General features: G+C 25.1%; 1 protein-coding gene across 3 annotated transcripts in view; it reads left to right on the top strand.

The window, feature by feature from the left end:
• LOC119685563 (probable serine/threonine-protein kinase DDB_G0282963) overlaps positions 1–16,967 on the top strand; it is a 116,860-nt gene that overhangs the window by 74,276 nt on the left and 25,617 nt on the right. For all 3 annotated transcript variants that reach the window (XM_038099880.1, XM_038099881.1, XM_038099882.1), the window contains one exon: positions 10,042–10,135. In XM_038099880.1, the coding sequence (XP_037955808.1) occupies positions 10,042–10,135 (94 nt within the window). The remainder of the gene's footprint in view (positions 1–10,041; positions 10,136–16,967) is intronic.

Here is a 16,967-nt window from a genome sequence, read left to right as displayed (position 1 = left end):
GAGAAATTTCTGATCAAATGCGCCATCTGAATTGATTCGATTTTGTAATTTTGCAAACAATTTTTTAAGGCTTAAAAAAATCCAAACAAACACTTTTGAACTCAATGCATAAATCTTGCTAATTGCAATTAAGAAACATTTCATAAATTTATATTAATTAATAACTAATTGTTTGCTCATGTGCCTCATATTCCATACTATACCAGATTCTCTGATTAACATCATCCAACGTCATTCGTCGTCCGTTCTAGTTCCTTCTGAAACGAGCAAATCTCTATCTATCTGCGTAAGCTAAAACGTCACAAAGCGTCTTTACGAAATATCAACAGATTATGACTTTTACATTTATATATATATAATACATATACATATGTATATACATACAAGTCTGTTTATATATGTGCATATAATGAATAAATTTAAATAACGAAAGATTTTCAGCTGTGTTTGTCTTTGAGGTGGGCAAACGCTTCAATTCAATCTAAAGCATCTGTGCTAATAGATAGAATGTTCTTTTTATCAAATAAATAATATTGACGATTATGAAGAGAAAGAAAATTTAATAATTCATTTGACTTAATTGCTTTGTATGTCAACGTAATTAAAAATATACGTGACTTCAGTGTCGCCATGATTTTCCATCTATTTTTAATTAAAATATATTTTAAAATAAAGCAAATGATCCAACTCTGTGGTTTCTTTAGAAATTCATTTTCACTGAAAATAATTATCATTAATAGCGTATTTAGTTTATATATATGTATATATATTTCACTTTATAATTCAATATTAAAAAAATATTTATACAGACGTTTTCTATAGATTTTTTTTTTCATTTGTTTATAGTGCAGTTAGCAAGCATTTTTATCTTTTTTTATATTCTGTGATTTATTACTATTACCTGACAGTTTGATTTATTTTTATTGTAATGTATATATTTGAGTTGAATAATGCACTATAAATAAAGATGAGTGAAGCGAAGGGGTTTTCTTCATAATTAATATGAATTCAATACACGTCTCCGATTTGTTGGAAGTGCTTTTTTGACAAAAGATTTTAGTAGAATTAGTTAGAACCATGGAATGTAGAGTACCATGGGCACATCATGACCAAAATTGTTGTTGTTGTTTTCAATGCAAATTTTAAAATTGAGAGTGAGTGAAATCAATATGTCGATTCAGATATGGTCATAAATGTGTCTTTCCGAAGCAAATTATTACAATTTCTGTGATACTTTGCATAGCATGCATTTCCGTCAAAGCCAAAAAGAGACAATTTTGACGAGCCCATGACACTCTACATAAAATGGCAATTAATCAATTTTTTTGATTTTATATTTTTTGTTGTGGCTACTGAGAGGCATTTTGATTTATTTTCATTTTAAAGTATATACACGAATCAAGGGGCTTAGTTTCAAATTGATTTGAACTAAAAGGATTATTCTGATTTCCCAGTGACAGTTTTTTGACACAAGATTTCAATAGAGTCAGAGTTATATTGACTATATATACTGACTATATAGTTTATAGTGTAGTATATTGACATATAGCGTAGTTTATGAGATATCGAGTTAAAGTGAAGGATTTTTAAATGGTCATTCAATACATGTAAAAATTTTATCGGCTATGTTAGTTGAGGTTATCTTATGAGGCATATTTCGAGAAGTAAACTATATCGGTAGAAAAATTTGTTTAAATTAATAGTTGACTCTATTGAAATCTGTTCAGTAGAACAGGAGTTTGAATAGGTCTGAACCCAATTAAGTAGGGTAATGCATATATGTTTAGACATTTTCAGTGTTAGACTGATTTGCTGGATTAAGATACTTATTACCTAAATTAGTGAATGATTTTAAATATTTTTTTGTTAATTTTTATTTAATTTATTATGTAAATAATGAACTTTCTCTATGTTCTTGAAGTACTTTTACTATTACAATTTCATTATCTAAAATTTCGTTCTTTTTTTTCAATTTATAACATATTCGTATCATTTTAATTTCCCAAGTGTGTACATAATTAGCACAATGAAGTATTTAATCTCATCGAAATGATGTGAATGTCAGGGCTTTGGCCGCACTTCTACGGTAAATATTCTAGTTAATATTTGTATTTGTGTTTATTTGTATTGTGTTTATATTTGTATTTGTATTTATGTTTGTATATGTGTATGTATTTGTGTTTAACTTACCTCAATTGGTTGTGTTTTTAAACTCTATGCCACACGAAATATTTCTTTCAATCAACTTCTTTGATTATTTTCTGTTATCTTATCTAGAATAAAAATCATTCATATGATCTAACATTCATGCACTGCGTTCATTCTCTATATATTATTTTTAATCAACTTTTTTTAATAGTTTAATTTGTAAGTAGATCAAGATCTCGAAATTGTGGTCGAATTGGTTCAAAGTACACCAATTTGAAGTGTGCGCCATTTTGAACATTCAATGTGCAGTCCCCCAGAGAAAGTATTATTAGGATTGATTTAAATATTAGATTTTTATAAAACATAAAAAAATAAATGCATGACTAATTTTACTAAAGATATACATGAACACATATATGTCTATATCAGAGAAGATATATATTAACTAGAATATTTTTCTTTATTCATCATAACGCCTACTTTATAGTATTACAGACAACACCATATTAATTTTATATAGCATCGAAATAAAAATATGAAATAATAATAATAATATAAAAAATATTATGGAAACCTAAATTTTTTTAAGTAAAAATATCTGACATTTTTAGTTGCAATAAAATAGATGTTCTTGATCATATTTAGGTTTTCTTTGAGTAATGATTTTAAATAACAAATTATTACAAATATTGTTTCCATAATAAGTCAATGTAACTTATATCTTATCAGTTTCTTTGACTAACTTCCTTGAAAAAACTTTTCATCACATTTCCACTTACAAGTAACATATCTAAAGCAACAGATACGTATTCCAAGAAAGTTCTCAAACAAAATTCATACAATACCTTTATTTGGATCTTATCAAATTTTTAGTATAATTAGTAATTGTTCTCTTTGCTTCATACTAAACGTTTTATATCACGTGTTCCTTAAATCTATTATATATACTAACATTGCAGATACAAATAAATCTTTAAATGTCACTTTGAAAAATCCCCTTAAAAGACTGAATATATTTACTCCATATTTATAAATATAATCTTTGCATCTGTTTCAATATTTTAAAAGAAAAATTGATAATTGTTACTCCATATTTATAAATAAAATCTTTTAAAACCTGTTTATAGTTTTTAGAAGAAAAACTAATAACAATTGAAACAATGTTGTGGTGACCATTCTTTCAAGAATCACTAAAAATTATCTATCAAGTATATCACTCTTGAATTCTTAAATTTAAATGTCCACATACATTTCGTTGAAAAACTTTGAGTCTATAAGAAAGGGGATATCGTATTATTAAACTACTACATATTGAATTTGGTTTTAAACGTTAATTTCATATGTTCTTAATTCTATTGCTTAAACGTAAAATATACGGCGTTCATAAAACATTTGAATCTTATTCTAAGAGAAGCTTTATAACTTATGTCGTTCGACATAGAACGTGAGAGAGGAAGTTCAGCGTGTTTATGGATTCTGACTCTGACATCTTGACGTCCGCTCCGCTTTCGTTTATTAGAGTACTATAAAGAATTTACGTATCTTTGTTGATATTCTTTATTGATCTTATAATCACGGTTTTTGTGGCATATAATTTCAGGTCATATAAATTGTATTAAAGATTCCTAGCACTATGATTTAAAAATTACATATCATCTGCATATTAAAGATCTACAAAATTGTTTTGTATAAAACTAATATAAAATGACTTTCTTTATGTATTCATTAATGGAAATTATTTAAAATTCTTTAGTTGCCATTAAAAATAAAGTATATGTTTTCACACATTGTAGATTTCATTTGACGCATTCTAGGTCCCAAGAGGTTACGCTGAGAAGGCGCGTGCTGACAGTTATCAGCACTTCCACTCAGAGGCATATATTGCCCATTGTGATGCTCTCAAAGGTGCATCTATTGTCCACTGTAATATAAATCATTGACATATGTATATAAATTTTACTGTAATATTATTCTTATTAGAATTTTCACTTTTTTCTAGAATATTATTAATGTAATATTAATATTTCATTATTATTTCAACTGCTTTTATGTTCCATTTTTATTTATTATACATGTTATTATAAACATTTAATACTATCCGTTTCTGTATTAGCAATATATTTTGTTTAATATCAAATATAACTAATAATTAATGACTAATGTTAATAATAAGGCCCTGTGCTCCAATTAGGAGAGAAGGAAAGCAAGAAGTAGGAATAATAATAACTAAACTGATTGCTGGACACGTGCCCATTAAAAATGATATTAGTATATATTTATTAAATATTAAACAATATTAAAACTTTTTAAATTTATTTTAAAACATACATATTATTAAAACATTTTATACCCAAGATTTCTGCTTAACTCAGACATTTCGATATTAAAACTATATATGCGGTCCACGTGTGGTATGAGTATCTTTTTTGACTTTTGTTTTTTTGTTTTGAAGACCAACGCATTATTTTCTTACAATTTAACGATATAATAAAATTTTTAATATTTCATGTTAAAGGCGGTTTTACTTGGAATTCTCATGTATTTAGTTTCTAAATACATTAGGTCTTATATTCTACAATATATTGTTTTATGTGCATGTCTACAGAATTTAAATTAAAAATTTTTAAATTTATTTTGGCAGTCGAATCGAATTTGAATTTTAAAAATAATTTCAACGGCTATTTTTAGAAAAAATCAGACAACAATGTCAGCCTTTGAGTCGCCCGAGTTGAGATATATTTGCCACAACTATTATAGAAAATGTTCACATATGCTTATATATGAATGTATGCAGATCAAAACAAATTTATTTTTTTTCTTTCTATTTTGTATAAAATAAATTTTGTAAACTAACACAAAATAAAATATTCATTAAATTTGATTTCCTTTTCGAAATCATGTGAATTTGTTGTCACCTAAGAATAATAATAATATAGTGAATTCTCATTATACGTTTACAAGTATAATTAAGAAATATTTAAAAATTAAAAATAAAATTATAATATTTTTTGTAAAATACTCGTACCGTCTCCCAAATAAATTAAATGAAAAAAAAAAATAAATAATAAATGTAAAACATTTTTGTAAGTCAAACGAAACTAATTTTTAGCAAATTTTGTTAATTTTGAAAATTAACTGCGTAATTATGCATGTAATTTTATTCAACAAAATATTTGTGGGTGAAAATTCAAAACAAAATAATAAAATAAATTAAATGAACTTTTGTTTAGCGCGGATGCAGAACAAATTGAAAACAAATACTTGTGTGTGAATCAGTTTCGGGGTTCCAGGAATGCATCTGCCCAAAACAAAACACAAGAAAATTATGTTATGTTTTTATTTACTTCACCAAATCTGATCTATTGTATACAATTGATGAACTTTTAATTACCTAAACAAACTATCGGGAAGCACAGTTTTACGTAAGATGAAATTCTGTGTAACAACTTGTTATGCAGCCACGATCCAATAGAACTGTCAGAACACAAATTACATTAACTAAACGGTTTTCCTTTTATTATGGAACTGTTTATCTAAACTGTTATTTTTAGCAATTATTGTATTATTTTCGCTTTTTGATACACGAAACGATCCATCAAAAAAAAATAGTGCCTTACCTAACGATTTAGTCACTTTGTCTGAAATGATTATTTCCGTTTAGTCGCGTATTTGGCACATCTGTTTTTTTTTGTTTTTTGAATAAAATTGATTATTTATGGAAAATTAAATCGACACAGTTCCTGGAAAGAAAACATAACGAACTGCCCGAAAAATATGACGTCAAATTGAATATAAGACTTTTGAAATTTATGAGTAATGTTTTGATATCTTATGCCTGGTGAAAATATAAATACCTCCATCAATTATGATTGAGCACTTAAAATCAATTCAGTATTATTTATGTAGAAATTATAATGATATATTGGTTAAAAATAGCATTATTTTTAATTTATTGAGTAAATAAAAATACAAACAAATGGAACAAAAATCAAGTGGAAAAATACAATTAAAGTTGATATTAATTTCTAATTAAATTGCAGAATATTTAGTTTGATTATAATATAGTTCAGATATTTGCAATATAATTTAGATAAGAAGTAGGAGAATGGATCTAAACATTCTTCCTATAACAAAATATCTAATTTTTATAATACCTTAAGTTGTCCGTTGTACGTAAAGTAAAAGTAAGAGCAATAGATATGAAGTTATATCTTGTTTTACATACAGTTTCATTAGACTATATAGTCTCAGAATATGTCAAAATTAAATAAACAAAAAATTAGAATAGTAAAAATCATAAAGAATATCTTGCTTTTGCTTTAATTTGAAGAGATATGAAACTACAACCATATATTCAGCTCTTCAACACTTTAAATATGAAATATCAATATAAGGATATTCCATATTATGGACGTGAAACATGGATGAGAACCTATTAATCCAGTCAAAAATTCAGATTTCAATAAACCAATATTTACGATGAAGCCTTTTTTAATGATTTTACAAATTTAACACAACTTTTTCAATATTCTAGAGCCCACCAGTAGGTGACATCTATTCAAGAACTGTTTCGCTATAGTTGACCATATCAACTAACGTCACTGATTGGTGTATTGAAGTATCAAACACCATATACTATAATATTTAAAACTAGTAAAAACTTGTAATTATCTCACAAAATTTATTGTTGTATAAGCTCTCCAGAACATATAATTCGCAGTGTAGAGAATCACGACGCTATAATCCACTATATCAATAAACCATTTCAATACCAGTCAATTCTAGTGCCTTCCAGTGTTAATGAACTGATAAGAAGACATTCAAAACAAATAAAAAATTATTTTCTAGCAATAGTGATTATAACTTATTGTAAAGATTTTGACTACATACCATATATGAAAAACTATATTTATGGCTATGTATATTTATTATTAATGCATCATATTTTTATTTTGTTATATAGGTGACACATTTTGTAAGTTTATCAATGGTACAATGTCTACTCTCATTCAAATATATAAGATTTATATATCTTATAAAAGATAAAAGATAAATAAAAACTTAATATAATGCAATAGATTTCTTATGCATTTAGGTTGGTACAAATAGCCAAAGTGTGAAAGAACTAAATGAAAATCGCCCAGAAAAACACATATTAACAGAATCTAAAACATATAGTATATGTAGCTCAAAAGAGTTCATATTCTAACACTAGCCGAATATTAAGATAAATGTGTATATATATATACATATATATATATATATATATATATATATATATATATATCTAAATGCACATATGTATACAAAACTTTTATTTGTTCGTTTCTAATAACTCAAGCTATTTTATAAATTTCTATGCCAATAAATTTTGAAATATTTCATATTTTTATTAGCTAATTAAATAATTTTATGTCTGTAAACAACATGTGCCAAACTTTCCTTGTACAATTCATAAGATTATATTTTCGTTTGTGTTTCTAATTTTATGAAAACGGATTGTTACTAGACTGACAGTTTAAATATATTTACCGACAAATATTTAATCCCCTTATAACTTCTAAAGAAACAACTCTCATTCTTCATACAGCAATAACTTGATATTCGCAGGGTATTTATTAGACCAATAATGCCAACAGTTAAACATCAATTCACAACTGTTATTTTGCTTTTTATGCTACTCAATTTAAGTGAGGTCAATATGTTAACTTATACAAAATATTCAAATAAAGTTGATAAAAATTAAAAATATTTGAGAAAGAGAGTAAAAGTATTTTATAAATTTTTATACGAGTAAATAAAAATTTTTTAGTTTTTTTATATACATTCATTGATTTTAAATAGTAATAGAAAAATGTTAACATATATAAAAATTAAGTTTAGTAATAAAAATCAATTTATTTTTTGGTAAAAAATTTGGATTGACCAATTAATTTGTTTTGAACATAATTCAATTGAAAAACATAAAAATAAATATAAACGTAATTATTGAAAATATATGTCAATTAATTTAATATAAGTCAATAATTTTCTGTTTGCTTAGCGATAAGTTGATTATAGTAGTATATGTTATATGGATTTGGTACTAGGTTTTTTCGCTGAAAATATATAATTTCAAAAACGTTATATAAGAACGTTGTATAAAATAGAAAAAAATATTAGCAATTCTTAATAGTATATATTTATTATATTATAATTTTTTCTAAACATAATAATTTTAAATTGCAAATCTAATATTAAACTAATATGCTTTATAAAGAAAAAAATCGAAAATATATGTTTATATTAGAAATGAATTTTTTTTTTTTATTTTGTGACTCAAAAAATCAACTACTGAAGTTATAGAATATTACTTATATAACTCTTACTTATATTAATATAATGAAATAAATTTTATTCCATTAATAATTTAATTATTTACGAAAAATTATAAAGAAGAAACAATTACAAGACCTATATATTTATAGGTCTTCAAAATTTTAAATGAATAGAATATAGAATTTTAAATAGAATAAAATGAGTTTTATTCTATAAATTATTAAAATAATGGTAATGGTTATTTGCCAACGATACAGCTGTATATAGCAGTTAGGCAAAAATTTAATTAGATAATAAATAATAAAATTTTATTGTTGTAATTTATACTATTGTTTTAAATATCTCTTCTTTTGAAAGCAATAGTTTTTATTAAGAGTTTAGTTTCTTTAGTCAAGTCAAGTTAAAAATTAATTTATGTTAATATAAAATGAAATTCTAATTACTTAAAATTAGACAAAGTGACTAAACCTTAAATTTATATTTTTAATTTAATTTATTTTTTTTATATTTTTTTTTTTTGCTTTATTATTTACTAATTTAGAAATTGTTGTTTTTGTAAACTGTTAAATTATTGTTTTTAATTTATTTATTTTATTTTTCCATAATTTTTTTTTTGCTATATTATTTAATAATTTGTAAATTTTTATTAATTGTGTATGAACTATTTATCTTTTTTTTTTGTTAGTTTTTAAGTTAGTTCTAAGATGATGCAACAAAAAGACGCATTTTTAAAATTAATTAAAATACAAAAAAAAAAAATAAATAAATAAATAAAAAATATTAAATAAAATTTAATAAATGATAAGAATAAATGAATAAAATAAAATAAACAGAATAATATAAAATTAAACGTAAAAGGAATTTAAATCAAGTAAAATAAAGTAATATAAAAAGAAATAAAATTAGTTTATATCAAATAAATTAGTAAGTACACTTATTTATACAACAAAAACAATTAATATTATTAATCGCATTTATTGCTTACTACGGCAAGAAATACAACTTAAAGACTTTTCTTTGAAATAATGTTTAGTATTAAGTATATCATTTTATGAAGTTTTCTGACTCAACAACAACAGTTGCTGACTTTATATATATACAGTTTTACATATATATCCAGTTATAAATTGTCGAACAGATTTACTTTTATTTTGCAATAAAAAATCTGTGGAGTATCTTTTTAACTGTTTTTAAGATAAGTATTTTTCATTGTAATCGTGTTATTGTAGGATCTTGACACTTTAAGATAACACTTAAGCCTTTGCATTATAAAGTGAATTGATTATTTTTTATTACTTCGCATGTAGTAACAGCAATTTCCCCTAACTTATATCGCTCTTCTCTTATATTAACTTACAATAACTATTTAGTTATAAAATTAACATGAAAAAAGTATGGGTTTTTGGTTGATTTCATTTCCTCTTTAGTTTCGGCATGAAATGAATTTGCTTTTAACATAAAATAATTATTATGATAATTTTATAAATTAACACCTTTTGCATGTACTATTCTTCCTTATATAGGAAATGATATATGATAAATGACAAATATACTAAATGATAAATTCTCTTGCAGACGCACCAAATGACACTATTTACATGGTGTGCGGTGTGGTGATCGCGATGGTTTTGGTGGGACTTATCATCATTTTGGTTGCAGTGACAATAAAGTAAGTAAATTTATATTATTTAATAGAAAATGAGTCGCAATTCATCGCAACAGAAATGCGTAGTTGACAAATGCGCATATTTCCATTAAATATTTCATCTTTATCACTATACATCACTATACTACATATGTAATGTCCAATAGCCCAATAATCAATACGGCTAATTTATTTACCTTCATACTCCGTACATGAACTCAAACAGATAATGCAAATATTGGCAGGCAGTGCGGCAGACACCTCCGTGGGAATTGTATCATGTTGTTCAATGTTTATTTGAAGTACGTCAACTTCAGTTCAGAACCGACAGCAAAACTTAATAAATAAAACAAAAATTGAGATTAAATAATCGGTCTTACATCGAGGGTCTGTGACACTTCATGAAATAGTATTGCGTATTGTCTTGAAATATTATGAAGTATTCTTCGATAATTTCGACATTTCAGCTTTTGCCGAAACGTTCTCATAAATCATAATTCGCAAATGTAAACAGTTTAACCGCAAAAGTAGCTGCGCGTACAATAAAATTATATAAAATCAATAAATTAGCAATTTCCTTTGTAGTTCAATTATGAAAGTACGGGTTTTGCAATAATCTCTGATTGAATTACCATGACACAAAAAGAAATGAAATTGGAACTCGCTTACCCAAGAAGTCAAAGATTGCCTTACGTTAGCACACACTTTTGAAAATCTTTCAGATTTTTTTTAATTTTTTTTTTTTTTGTCATATAAAAACTAAAATATAAATTTCTATACTCAAACGTTTTTACGATTATGAATTCATGCTAAAATTTGCTTACTTCAGATTTTGTTGGTCATATTTTTCCTTATCTTTTTCTTTTGTTAAATCGTAAAACAAAAATAAAACTGTACAATGTGTAAAAGTATCTGAAGACGGCACGCGTATTTGTATTGAAACAACAAAGTCAATACAAAACGTAATCAGTTTTTTGTTCTTTCATATCAGAGAATTTTTTTTTTTAATTTTTTTACATTCTCATACTCATGGACTTTTACTAGACACCAAGTAAATGGGTTCTATATTGAGAATAGTCTATGTGTTGTGTGGAACCATGAAGTCTTCTAAAGTATTTCAAGTAATTAGAACTGATTTGAAAATAAAAGCACTTTCATAAGAAATTTAATACAAATAATATTTACTACATTTAAATATTTATATCATTAATTTATGTGACTAAACGTGCCTTTTACGAATTAGTTTTTTATAAACCCTGAACTGCTCACATAACGCAGTTCTAGCGAATTTTATCAAATATTATTTTCGAGAAGCTAATAATTTAATCATTACATTTTTTTTTTCAAATTAATTTAATATTTTTGTAGTTAAAATAATTTAACGAGTTAGTCAGTCACACAATACGATGTTTATATATATTCATTAAAATTTTACTTTAACACGGTACATACTTGCGGTCTCAAAAAATAAAAAAAAATATTTACGAATAATTAAATACAAGAATTATTTCCAAGACCACTACTGATGGGTATTTGGCAATACCCGAAACAGCTGTATGGTCAATTAATTAAAATAATATAAAATAAATTTTTGTTGTTGTAGTTCACTACTGTTCGAAAAACCTTCTCATTAAAATTTTAATATATTAATAAAAAAAACAGCAAAGGATTTTTTATTGATTTATTTAAAATCAATTAATTAAAAATAATAAAACTGAACTGTTTTGTTGTTGCACTTTTACTACTGTTCAATAAAAGCCTCTCTAAGGACAACAAGTGTTGATATTAAGAATTTAGTTTTTATCCTTAAAACTTAAGGATTTAAAATTTAAACTAATTTAATATGATGAGAAATATTTATGAAATGCTTTTAAAATTACAAAAGTTGCATTTAAACAAATAATAAAAAATATATTCCAGAAATGATTTCTTAGTTCGAGACACCTAAAAAATCGTATGTGAGAAAATTATCCATTTTCAATATTTATCTATATAAGTCTAGAATTAAATTATATTTTAATATATAACTACTAATAATGATCATGCATGAATGCTCATAAACATAATGAGAATGAAATGAATTTAACTTAATACGTATTACTGCTTTTAATTAAATTAAAATATATAAGAATTATAAGTACAAGAAGTCAAATTTCATATAGTTTTTTTAAATTTAGGTAAGTAAAAATGCAAAATTGTAGTATATACAGTTCTCATATATATGATACTCTGGTGGTCTCTTGATAATAGGAAAATACACTTCCTGAATTTAAATTAATTATAATTAATTTTGTATACATATTTTAATTGCCATAATTTATAGCTAAAAATCTCTCAAAACAAGTAATAAAAGTTAATACAAACAAGTCAAATCAAATTTCGCAAAAAATTTCAGAAAGAAATATTACCCACGTACCTGTTGTACAGAAAAATATCTATTTGTAATATATTATGTATTGTGTATTTGTTATCATCTATATATCTATATATCCTTAACGCCACAAATAAAAAAATTCTGAAATGCTTCATTTTTATTTAAATATCACATATATTTTTATACATGCTACTTGTGAGAGTAGTACCATAGCTTCTCCAAGACTGGTCTGCTACTGACTGTACAATGAAACCTGGACTGTGTATCTATAGATAATTTTGATTCTTTTTATAAAAATGAAACAAAAGTTAACAATTGAAAAACTTAATATGACATTTTGAAAGATTTTGATTTTATAATTTTGTATATAAAGTATATAAAATATTCACAATTTCATGAAAGTAAAATCATCGCGCTATTATATATGGTATGAGTAATAAAATACATTAATTTTAATTTATTTTTTTCTTTTTTTGATGTACGTTTTTCAACCTCGAAATTACTAATAATTACGTTTTATTTAAAATTCAGGAATTATTTTCTATTTTAAATTAATTGAAAATTTGCTATTAACGACTAAAGTGCACCAATTTCACATAAATAACTATAATTGCCAATAATTTGTTAATAATATGTAAAATAAGAAAATAAAAAATAAAACTATTTTTTTTTATTATTACGGAACTGAATTTTCAATAACATTGAAGCTTAAGCGGATATCACAATCATGTCGACACACTCTGAAGTATAATATGGACACTTAATCGGTTAAAACTATAAATCTGAATATCAGTAGCAGAAGCAGTCAATGTACTTTGTAAAATTATTATTATTATTAAATTATTTACATAGCGTCACGTAAATAAATTTCAAGTCCAGTGACCGCCAATCTATCAATTGAACTGAGCTATCACTGACGAGAACGAAAATATATTTGCTCTCCTGAATGTTCTCTATATATTTACATTAATTTAATTTACATGAAGCTTTAAACTAAGACGCGTTACGACTTCCTATAGAAATAATATATATAAAAAGTATGATTAATTTAAAATATAAATAGTAAATTAATTATTTTTAAAAAAGGCATGCGGTGTCACGAGTCTTTTATCAGATTGTTCTGTCAGATAAATACCAATTGTTTTAATATTTCTTTAAAATAGTAACTTTGAAAAATTGGTTATTTTTAAACTTTCCGATAAATATGAGTAGGTGTTTCTATAAATAATACATTTTGGAGTACCTTTTAAATGGAAAAATTGATAGAAATTCTTTGTAGCTTGTAATTTTGAATTGACTGCACAGTTATTCTGTTTATTGGAAAATATGTCTCTATCTGGAACTTTAATTTAAAAGTAATTTAATTGCATGTTTATAATTTGGCCGCAAATGATTTAAATTGTTAATTTTTTATATGCTAATTTGATTATTAGTAAAACGGATAGTTGACTACTACCTAAAACATCTATTGTGTCTCTTGGTCGGATTGAAGTGCTTCTCCAAGTCCGATTTCTTTAACGAAAGACGGTAAAGAGCCTATATTTCCTGGCCTTGAGTACCTATATTCCATGAAATACCATCCTAGATGTTTATTGTTTATGCTTGTGCATCAGTGCCAAGCATTTCCCTAGCGGTTTCTTTGTCTTCTGTGCAGTATCTGCACTCTGAATTGGATTGGACTCCTAACTTTGTTAGATGATTATTTAATCTGCATTATTATCGGTTAATATTCCCGTAATAATTCTTTGATTATTCTTTGAAATGTTTTACGTTATAAGCCCCTAAAAGCATTTTAGATTGCAATAGTCTTGGTAGTTCTTCCCAATATAGTTCTAGAACCCAGATAATTTTTGATTACTTCTATTATTATTTATATTATATTATATTATATTACTAAACACATTTTTGTATAAAATAGTAAATATTAACATTTAGCAAATGTTTATTTGTTAAACAAGGAATGACATCATCCTTTCGACCATATTATCGTATATGGCAGCGCGAGAGTTAATCAATGTTTCAAGGAAATCGAGTAATATAATTAATTTTTTGATAAAATTTAATGTTTTTTAGTGTTCCACTCTTCCTAATTGTATTTGTATATTTTACGCTTTAATAATTTTATTTTTTACGCAAAGACAAAAACAGAAATTAATAGCAGGCGAAGATAATACAAAAATTAACTTTACGACACGTAACGTCAATGACGTGTGACTGTTGAGAAATATTATTATAAAATTATTTAAATATTTCTGTAACATATCATGAAATATGTATCATATTTCATAGCAACAGTTGATTATTCGGAAGATTTTTATACGCTAAGCCTGCACATCTTTAAAGGAGCAATGTTTATAACCATTGCTTATAACAAAATGAGGCAATGGGGTATTAGTTTAAATCTGTTACAATTTGAATACAATATTTTAGATTATCTTAGAAACTGCATGATCTGAAGATAGAACATATAGAAGTACTGCTATATGGTGGCTATATTAAAGTTTAACCATTCGATTTAACTTTGGACACCAATGCTTGACTATAGTTTTTTTTTTTGTAACCGAAATGATACTTGAAGCTCTTTTAACTATCAAACTATCTTTTCTACAATGAATCGCATCTGAAATTGTACAATCTTTCCATAACTTTAGAACGCTTCTATCTATAATTTGGTCTAAACGGATAAGACCAAATTATCATTTTGATTATTCAAAAAGTTGATATAATTGATATTATATCAATGACCTTCTTTCCTGTAGCAGAATTACTTTCAGACATAATTATGGATTTTTAAGTATCTTAAAAAAACGAAAATGCAAACTAAAATGGCGTTGGATTGGGCATATGCTCCACAGACCGAACACAAACATCGCCCGACAAGAACTTCGATGGAATCCTTAAGGCAGATGTCGACGTGTTGGCGCACCAGCAAGAACGTGGAGAAAATCAATACAATTAGAAGTAGAAGCTGCAAAATACTCCTGAAATGACATCAGCCCTGAATCGCGTAATAGAGTTCGCTATAAGAGAATGATCGGGGCCCTATGCTCCATTGTGAGATGAGGATGACAGAAGAAGTATCTTAAAGAAGCAAGTTTCATCACAAAAGCGAAGGGCAAAGTTACTGCTACTAAGTTACTTTTTTTAATTGCTTTGTAAAGGATTCAGTTAACTCAAAAAACCTATTAAATCCTGATTTATGGTACATTTTGATTTTCATAAAAAATATTTTTATACAATAATTATCTAATTTTCTATACAGAAATAGTTGATACTACAAAAAACTGTTAATAACTTTTTGTGAAGTATATAATATTTCAGCTAAAATATAAAATTTCAATTAATGCAATTTTTTAAAATGAAAAATTAAATGACACGTGGATTATAAGAGATAAAAAAAAATTATGAAAATTGCAAAATCTGTGGCCTTCAGAATAATTTTTAACAGTAATTATTTTATTTTAAACTTTTTTGTTTGAGAATTAATGAGATTTATTCATTAGTAAGCAAAATGTGTAGTCATTATTTTGTACATTAAATTATATTTTATTTACACACAATAATTCGAGTTTCAAGATATTTACAGACCGTGGAAACAACTTTCACGGAAATTAAATTTTGATTATTTTTATTACAACTAATAAAATTTTTAATTAATTTTGTTTTTTGAATTTACATTTAATATATAATAAACAAATTAAAATTAGATAAGAAAAATTTTATATGGATGTGGGTAATATATTATTCACTGTTAGGGTTTTCACATTACCTAACAGTTTCATAATCGTTCACATATATCTACATATAATGTAAATACACTCTGGATATTTTACAGTTTTATTTTCAAGTATTTGTATATATATTATAAATTCATATATGTGTTGTTTGAGTTATATATATTTAGGTTCACTAAATTTGAAATTGTTGTTTAAGAAATAGTGTTTGAAATTGGTTCTACAAGTAGATTTGCTTTAAGATTATATGTACATATCCTTAACATATTACATACATCTAACATGTGCATGTTATACACATTTTTACATACTCTCAAGAGACAAAATAACGCTCAGGAGTAAGTTCGCTAAAGAAGTATTATAGCGGAACCGATGCTCTGACATATTAGCCTTATATCGTAGAACACTATTGTAATTCGCTATATTCTTCGCTTGACGTGTAAGAACCTACAAAAAAACAAACCTGTGGCGTTAAACTTTATTCTGATTGAACTTTAAACAGAAGAATACTCACTACTATAGGATGAAATCCAAGAGATTCAAGATATTTCCAGTAACCAATCATTTACTATTTACATTTAGTTAATACAAACAGATTACTGAATTTTTTATTTATTATCATCATTTGTATTTGTAGTATAAATATTAGTCGTAATTCCTTTTAATTAAATTTATATTATTTTTTGAAACTTTATTATTTGAGCTTATAAGCAGAACCCTTTCAATAATAAGAAAAGTATGTACTTGT

Source organism: Teleopsis dalmanni, chromosome 2 (assembly GCF_002237135.1).
Source record: "Teleopsis dalmanni isolate 2A chromosome 2, ASM223713v2, whole genome shotgun sequence".
Taxonomy (NCBI): domain Eukaryota; kingdom Metazoa; phylum Arthropoda; class Insecta; order Diptera; family Diopsidae; genus Teleopsis; species Teleopsis dalmanni.
The sequence above is the reverse complement of the archived record's forward strand: the minus strand, read 5'-3'. Positions and strand labels throughout refer to the sequence as shown.